General features: G+C 47.6%; 1 protein-coding gene across 2 annotated transcripts in view; it reads left to right on the top strand.

Annotated features, from left to right (window-relative positions):
• The first annotated feature begins 7,507 nt into the window (after positions 1 to 7,507).
• The window catches only part of GPSM1 (G protein signaling modulator 1), a 79,609-nt gene continuing 78,422 nt past the window's right edge, over positions 7,508 to 8,694 (top strand). For both annotated transcript variants that reach the window (XM_054220139.1, XM_054220144.1), the window contains exon 1: positions 7,508 to 7,633. In XM_054220139.1, the coding sequence (XP_054076114.1) occupies positions 7,575 to 7,633 (59 nt within the window). In that variant the 5' untranslated portion in view covers positions 7,508 to 7,574. The remainder of the gene's footprint in view (positions 7,634 to 8,694) is intronic.

Genomic DNA, 8,694 nt, shown 5'->3' with positions numbered 1-8,694 from the left:
GAAAGCACTTGCAGAAGCTTGACTGAACAACGCAATGAAAGTGTATCTATTGGCAATCTGTTTTAAAAACAAACCCAAACATGCTTGTTGTAATTGATGTCATTACCAACAGTTACAATTGAAAAAGGAAATAAAGCCCCCTTCAAAGGTGAAAATGTGTATTTTCCCCCTGGGGTTTCAAATATAACAGAAGATTACTTTTTATTTCAGTTAATGCTAACAGGAGGTTTTCCTAGACTTCCAGCAGGAGAAATTGGGTTTTTGTCTGTTGACTATTGGAAACTGCAGTTGGTTAAACAAACCCATTGGTATTATTGTAAATAGGGACTGATCATGCTGGGGAGCTCTGGGGTGTTTGCCTGAGCAATAAAGCTTTGATAAAGTGCCTTCGAGAAAAGCTCCCTGTTACTGCCATTCCAGTCTTCCAAGCCCAGGAAGTTTTGGGGTTTTGGGTGAAGTCCTAAGAAGACCTCTTGAAGTAGGCACCTTGCAGGCTGTTAAATTCTCCTGCAGGAACAGTGAGAGGGCAGGGACCATGCCCCCAAGCAGTGAGAAGTGATGTGAATTTACCAAGAGACGGAAAGGAAGCAAAATTCATGTGTTGCTTGAGCATGTCCAGCTTGCTGCAAACACCACTGAGATGCCTGGGGGCACGTATGAGAGGCAATTAATAATGCTAAGGCTGTTCACACCCCCCCCAGCTGGTTATGAAGTATCATTCATCTTGGACATTGCAGTCAGCTCCAGCTTTCCTCATTAGTCAGGCTGGGTCTCAGGGAATTCATGGCCATGGCAAAGCCGAGCTGAAATGCAGACCACCCCAGTTTTAATTCCAGGCATGAAGGAAGATGCATGGGTCTGCAGAGACCCCCCAGCACCCCACGCTGGGGCCAGAGCAGCGCTGAGGCTGCGGTGCCAGGGCAGGCTGGGCCAGTCTCCCCTTGGCGAGCTGCGTCCAGAGCGAGCAATGCCAGGGCAGAGGAGGAGGATGGCGTGAGGGAGAACACTGTTACAACATGCATCGGTTGCTTGTGGTTGAAACCTGCTGAACGCAAAAGCCTTCCCAGGAACCCTGTACAAAAAGTCATTCTGCTCTGAGGTAAAGAGTAAGATTTTGGCTGAAAAGGAGGTGCTGGCTTTTTGGATACAAGGCATACATGACATTAGCACAAAGAAGTTGAGGTAGTCCTCTCTGGCCTTGCCTAAAAAATCCCCATCTCCCAAGCAGGCCAATGCCAGGCCACAGGGTTTGATTGCATCAAACAAGCAACAAGGTTGAGGACGAGGGAGTTTTAAGGGTCTCTTGCTGTTTATTTTCAGTCCAGCTTGAAACCTAAAGGAAGTGGACGAGTTCTGCCTCTTTGTTTGCCTCTTCCGAGGCCGAGAGAAGTATTAATTGAAAAGGAAATTCAGGGACATCAGAGACAGAAGATGTATAAATATGCACAAAGCTGGAAAGGCCAAATCTTCAACTGCTGCATGCGCCCAAATATAAAGGAATGTAACTTGTGAAAACTGTTAAGGGCTTGATGTGTGTTTTCGTGCTGTACTAGAAGAAGAGAGGTGTGGGCATGAGGGCCTTGTCCTGGGGTGGGGGAAGCAAGCTAAAAGTGCGCTTGCTGTGGTACTACCAGGTCCTGGGAAGGGGGATGCATCCAGCTTTACTGCCCAAGAGGCATCTCACCCACCTCACCGCAGGCGAGCCTGGGCAGCATAGCTCTGGCTGTGAACGTGAGCCCCAGAGAGAGTCTCTCTGCTCAGCAGTTGTGGCCATTTCAGGCATTCGTGCACACAGCTAAATTATTCAGAGAAGCTCGTTACTCAGAGCTTTTCCCGGGTTCTCTGTGCTCCAGAGGTTTTAAAAGAGACAACCACAGTCAGCAAAGCAACTCTGCCCTCTCAGATGGTCCTCCTTATTTCAGGTATGAATAATATTCCTGGCTGTGAGTCTCTATTACAGGTTATCTGGAGATTGTGATAACCTTTTGTGCTTCTATTTTGGAGAGGAAATAATGGTTCCTCACTGAGTCCCACCCTCTGAACAGCGGAGTTTTGTTGCCTTTCAGTGGAAAGATTCAGTGGAAAGAAGGATTGCAAAAGCCCTTGAAAATTGTCATTTCTTTACAAGTCCTGAAAAAAACCTGTGCAGCACAGCAATTTTATTTAGACCTGTTAAATCTTCCAGATGCATGCAGGGTTCTGTTCCCCAAAGAAAGATATTGAACCTTGTTCTTAATATGTTGTTTTAAATAACAGGAATGGCTAAGTGCTCCTGCTGAAACCCATCCCTGTCCCCTCACGAGTTTCCTGCATGGCCCTGGGCTGTTCTGAGGAGACTTGTTGCTCCAACCCATGTAATTATGTTTTATGAAAATCCCTAAACCAAAGGAAATGTTCCTGGTTCAGACAGGCTGTGTGTGGCCCCAATTTGCACGCCAGCCTTCACACCCTCCAGGTGCATTTCTATTATTCCCTTTTTCTTTAACAAGGCTAAGCCTTCTCTTACTTACCTTCATGCTGTTTCAGGCTTATTGAAACTACTTTGCTCGCAACTCAGTAATACATTTAAGATCTTCAGACATTAATTCTTATTCCTTCCCCAGGAGGGATAGGTAGAAGTTATTTTGTTATCTCCACTTTACAAACTAGCGTACGGCAGCACAAACAGGGATGTTTCACAGGAAAGCAGCCCTGGCCAAGGCTGTGCTGCCATCGTCCCCTCCCTTCCAGTCCTGAGTTCTTTGTCTGCTGCCTGCATCTGTGCAGACACCTGCCCAACAAAGTGGGGAAGAAATGGATCTAGCTGAAAAACACCCACTGTGGATACACGTGTGGAGCGTTCACCGGCTCACTTTTCCCTCGGACTAGTTCTCTGATTCAGTTCAGTGTGTGGCCACAAGAACACTTTGTGCTGGACCAGTGCTCAAGAACCACGGGGACGGGCTAGGAGGAACAGAAGAAGCTTCACTGGCTTAGCCAGATCTAAACAAAGTTTGAAAGGTTAAATGACCTGCCTGGTGGCACAGTCTTGCTCAGTGACTGAGAGGAGCCGAGGTGATGTAGATATAAATCTGTGCTTGGAACAAGGAAACTCGCTTGTTCGTTATGTCAAGGTTTTTTGACATCTATGGATTTTTTACTTTATATTTCAAGTTAAAATACAAACAACAATACATGCATATTAGAATTTTTCTGGAAAGAAAAAGCATGCGCCCCAGCCAGATTTATCCTGTCTCTACAGGTTTTCGCGTTTACCATAGAAATGCTTTTGACAGCCATTTTTGCTTGCTTGCTTATTCACCTCTACTCACTGTAAACTACCATTGTTGGTTTTAAAGGAATTCTGCTAATTATAAATTTGCATCTATCCCCCCTCTCTACACTTCCTGCAACTCGAGCTAGCATTTACAAGCCTGCACACAAAAGGAAGTTACATCCACTGGGATTCTTTGATATTAAAAAGGTGCAAACTTCCTCAAAGATATGTTTATCTCCATCTAAATTCACAGCTGTAAAAACCATCTGATGTAAGCCAAGACAAAGTTTCCTGAGTTTCACTGTGTGATTCTTTTTAGACTGATCTAAACCAGTACTATTCTGTCTGCAGACTAAGGTCATTGAGCTGCCTAAAATGGGAAGGAAGGGGGCAGAGAAATTATTACCATCCCCACACTATTCTGGTTTATCTTTTTGCAAGTGCTGCTGCTGAAAAACCTGCTTTCCTGTGGATTTGTCTCTTGTCATGGGATTCTTAGTTAAGTATGAACTCTAAAAGAAACCCTGTTCTTCTACCTGCCTGCGAACATCTTCAGCCACATAACACCATCTGAGTTATCATTACCGCCTGTTCTTGGCTAGGACAGTAACAGGCCTCCTCATCCTAATATTTTCCAGAACCTCATAGAGACCATCTGTCTTCAAAACCCTTGTCTTTCTGCTAAACTTCTGAAAGAGAGTTAGGACTTAAATGACTGTCAGTGGAGAAGAGGCAGAAATTGGATGCACCTGCCCATAGACAAGGATCATTTTCACACTAAAAAGAGCACAAGAAAAAACATTCAGTTCTACATCCACAGAAACAGAGACCATAGCCTGCTTTTCCTTGCAGGCTACCTTTGAAGGAATTTAGAAAATGGCAAACTTTTTCCAGTATGCAGGACAATAGCAAGGTGCTTTCAGAACCTGCCAGTTTGAAAAAAAAAGACAGTGCAAGGTGATGGTGTTTAATTACAGCTGTTGCCAGTAAGAGTTGACAATTACAGTGCTAGTTCAGTAGTGGTTTCAGCTGGGGTTTGTCAGCTTCAGGAATATGAATTACAGTGCTCTTTTTGCACATAAACCCCAGCAGAGGCCACCAGCAATCCATTTCATGAGCTGTAGGAAAGCTTCCACGCTAATTAAAAGAGATCTTTGTGTTTTGGAGGGAGTGCCTGACTCCTTAGTGTGTTTGGATGATGAAGATACCGAGGCAATGGAGGAATGTTCCTATGTCCTAGCAATCCTTAAATGATTGGCAAAATTTACTGGTTGACTACTGTATCACAATTCTGTATTGCTGTCTCCCCCTCAGCTTTCTGTGGCTTGTTGCTTTTATGGGTTGTCTCGTCCAAGTGATGGGAAATGTGACAATAGTTGGAGCTCTTTCATGTTGTGTTGTGATAGCTTTGGAGAGCAGTTTTTAAAAGAAACACTAAGAACTGCTCAAGAAGTTCTAAGGATCCTGTAATGCTATTGATTAGCGTTGTGATTTTGCCTTTGTTTATAAGTGAAGACATAGAGACATTTGGTAACTGGGAGGAACAAGATGATGCAGGTAATTTGGTAAGCCTAGCTCTTTGCTAGGACTCAGCGGTGCCTTAAGATTGCAGGAACAAAATGCTGTTGGGGGTGCAAAGGCACATAATGTCTGACTATCTAACATGACCCCTGCATCTCCTGGGAAGGATTCTAGCCTGAGTATTTTGTATCCTGCTCCCTTTTTCATGATCCATCTCTCCCTTTTGCAACGCTTTGCAGCAGCCCTTTTCATGGTTAAAGATTACTACTCCACTTCCTCTTGATCTTATCTGAACTGAACGAATCAATTTATTTTACCTTTTTCTCATAGGTCACACTTGTCACATTCATCTGGAGTCTTTCTAATTGCTCCATGTCCTTCCCAACACATGACACAATGTGGACACAATTCACCAGATGAATTAGTGGCATTTTAAAAGTATTGTGCTTTCTTTTGACCTGTACTCTTGTAATTTGCCTGTTTCCTTGCAGCTAAGCAATGGATCTCAGTTGTGGCTTAGGTCCAAGTACTTGCAGGGAGCTTCTTGGCATGAATATGTAGGGTTAACCAAACCCAACCCACAGCAAAGTAATTGAATTATTTCATCTAATGAATTCAAATCTATTGTGACCTGTTTGCCACTTCTGCAAGAAGAAAAAGAAGCTGAGTTTGTCAGACGATAAATTATCTGTTGCAAATTCATGAATTTTAAGGCCTAAGGGGGCCATTATGCTCATCTTAGTCTGACCCCCTGCATAACCCAGGCCGTGGAATTTGACCCAGTGATTCCTGTGTCATTAACGTGTGGGTGACCCGTTTGCACGGAGCTCTGTGGAATACCATATATCTGGCCGGAGCCCAAACTGGAAGCTGGCCTCCACCCTCTTTTTCTTTTGCTCCCCTTTCCAGCATTGTTTCTCCAAAGGGCAATTACTCTATCTGCCCACATTCATTAAATGTGGGCCCAGCACAGCAAAGCACCCTCTGTCTCCTGCGGTTGAGGAAGGGCTGCAGCCAGCAGCAACAGCAGCTGCTTTTCAACTTTTGCACTAGTATTCTTGACTTGAAGAGGGTCTGGGCGGAGGCATGGACAAACGCACCCCCTGAAATACCAACATCTCTTCGGGCTGTTACTTCTTTCCACACGCTTGTGAACAGCTGTTTGTGCCAGGATGTTTGTTGTTTCCAGTGAAACCACAAACCTGGATAAAAACTAGCTGGTGTGAGGCACAGTGTCCCAGCCTGGCCCACGGTTTGCCTGCAGTCCCTCCAGCTGGTTGCTTGGGAGTGCAGAGGGGCTCCCTTTTTGTTGAGTGGTATGGTACGTACCCAGGACACCAGTGCACCTCCCTGGGCAAGGAGGCAGCTCTCAGCAGGGTGGTTTCAGCTTTCTCTTCTGTGGTTTTATCTACAGAATTGAGACTCTTCCTAAGCCAAGACACAGATACAGGTTTGTTTATGGTTGTTTGGTTGTTTTTTTTTTATTTAAATGCCCAATCAATTAGCTCTGAGGAAAGAGGTTTCTGTGGTTTGCTAGTGGGGTGTTATTGATGATGTTTTTTCCTGAGCAGGAGCTCTGCTTCTTCTTGAGAGGGGCTTTCGTGCAGGTCCCCAGGGGGAAACAGTCCATCAAGTAGGGTATGGCTCTGGATTCCCTTTGACCACAGGGTTCTCCTGTCTGCAGAGCTAGCTCTGGAGCCCACTAAAAGCCACAATTTATACCTGAGCTTCTTTGGGATGTCTGTGATGATAATGATGTTTAATTTGGTGTTGCTGGATAAGTGACACTAATTTACAGACAGGCTTCTGCTGAATGGCCAGCTCACTAACTTTTACAGGAGCGCTTTGAGCCTTGGAAAACAGAGGGAGCTGAATGGAGCGTTTGACAATGACCTGCATTCACCTCGAGACATTTGGTTGACAATAGACAGTAAGGGCCCCAACAGAACAGAGTTAACACAGAAAGCAAGCTGCTGAGGACCGGAGGGAAACATCCCTTTACCTGGCGAATTCCTCACTACCAAAGATAGTATCCGGACTTCTCTTTGTGGCCAAGTCTGCTTGCGCAGACTTACTGGGACAGGGCCCCTGTGGCACACACTCCTCCTGACCTGCCTAAGGCAGACACAGCTGTGCCGGGTCCTGCTCCCCGCTGCTCGTCTGAACTGCCTCCAGGTGTGGGCATTTACTTTCTAGGAGAAAAGGGCTAAGGCTAAGCAAAACCAGAGATCTCTTAGTGTGGAATTAAGTGGCTGCATATAGTGTGGGTCAGAAGTCAGTAATGCTATGTAACCCTCCTTTTGTGTTAGCATGCAGGTGTGGTGCCTGCACCCTGGTGTGTGCGTGGGACCGCTGTGGCTCTGTCCTTCCCTGCTGTGGTGGCTCTGAAGAAGGTGAGTGTTGAGGCGCTGCAATGTGATGTTAATTACAGGGGACACGCACGACCTGTGGCCCACCCTGCCGTGCTGCTCCCCTGCGCCGTGTCTCGGGTGGAGGGGGGATGGCAGCCCGGGGAAGCAGGGTGCTCCGCCCGGGTGCTCAGCCCCGCTCTCCCGCCGTCCCACCGCGGCCCCCGGGGCGGGCGGCAGGGCCGACCGCGGCGGGCCGGGAGGAGGAGGAGGAGGAAGGGCCGCTGCCCGCCGCGGGGCTGACATCAGCCGGAGGAGGGGCCTGCCCGCGAGTTTCTTTGCTCGGTGCATCACTTCCCGCCGCTGCCATACTCCGCTGCCCGGTGCCGGGCTGCAGCCGCGCCTGCCTCCGCCGCGGCGGGCGGCTGGGCTCGGCGGGGCCGGCGCCCATGGCGTGCCTGCCCGGCGGGGACAGCCCCCGCTCTGCCGCCCGCAGGCTCTACTCGAGGTGAGCGGGGCTGGGGCGGGAGCTCGGCCGCGGGGGAACCCGGCTCCAGACCCTCCCGGCCGACCCCGGAGCTGCGCCCGCCGCCGCGGGCAGCGAGACCCGCGGAGCCCCGCGGCCCCTCGCCGGGAGGGAGGGAGCGGGGAGCTGGCGGCCGCCGTTTTTGCGGGGAGGGAGCGCTCATCCGTGGGAAGTGAGAGGCTGTTGCACGCCTGGGGACCCAGCAAGAGTACAGCGAGAGAAGACGCAGGGGAAGGACGTGGTGTTTCCTCTCCGGGGCAGCTCTTGCTTCGTGTATGGGATGGTGGGTGTTGAGGTTGCTGAGAGGGAAACTGTGGTTTTCCTTGGCACTAGCCCGGAGCGATCGGCTCCTTCTGTTAAGGAGGCTGATGCTGAAACCTTGTCTGTGCTGGGCGTTTGCATGGGAGGCTCTTGGTCGCACTGCAGAGACTTTAAGTCTCAGCTTTAAAATTGAGCGTTACTGAAATTCACATAAGGCTGGGGAAAAAAATAGCTTCAGGCTGACTGGCATTCATGAAAATACCATATCTTGCCCATTCTTTTCATTTAGATCAAAAATTAAAAAGTGAACTGGAGTCAATTTGGGGCCTTACGGCATTGCTTGGAGCATTGTTGTTTATGCTGTTCATCCTCATTGTGTTTTACTTCTCCTCCAGCAGTCAGAAGTGAATGTAATGCTGTATCTGGACTAGAGGACACAAAAAAAAAAAAAAGAATGCTCGAAGTATATGCAATATAGTAGCTTTCCATTAATTCTCTTTGCATGCTTTGCAATAATTAGCATAGCAGCTAGTGGGTTGTCTAGTTTAAGGGGTATTGGTTCATTACGACAGCAGGTGTTTCTTGTTTTCATTGTATTGTATAGCAACTCCTGGGAAAATGAAAAGAGAATTCAGAGTTAAAACCATTGACCTGCCTATCCTGGTGGAGCTGGAGAAGAGAAGCACAGTGGCTTTTAATCAGACTGAATCTTTTTCTTTCTTTCTCTTTTGTTTTTCTTGAAAACTTTTTGGGAATAGACTTTGGTCATTTTTGGTAAGGAA

The sequence above is a fragment of the Rissa tridactyla genome, chromosome 14, assembly GCF_028500815.1.
Source record: "Rissa tridactyla isolate bRisTri1 chromosome 14, bRisTri1.patW.cur.20221130, whole genome shotgun sequence".
Lineage (NCBI taxonomy): Eukaryota > Metazoa > Chordata > Aves > Charadriiformes > Laridae > Rissa > Rissa tridactyla.
The sequence above is the reverse complement of the archived record's forward strand: the minus strand, read 5'-3'. Positions and strand labels throughout refer to the sequence as shown.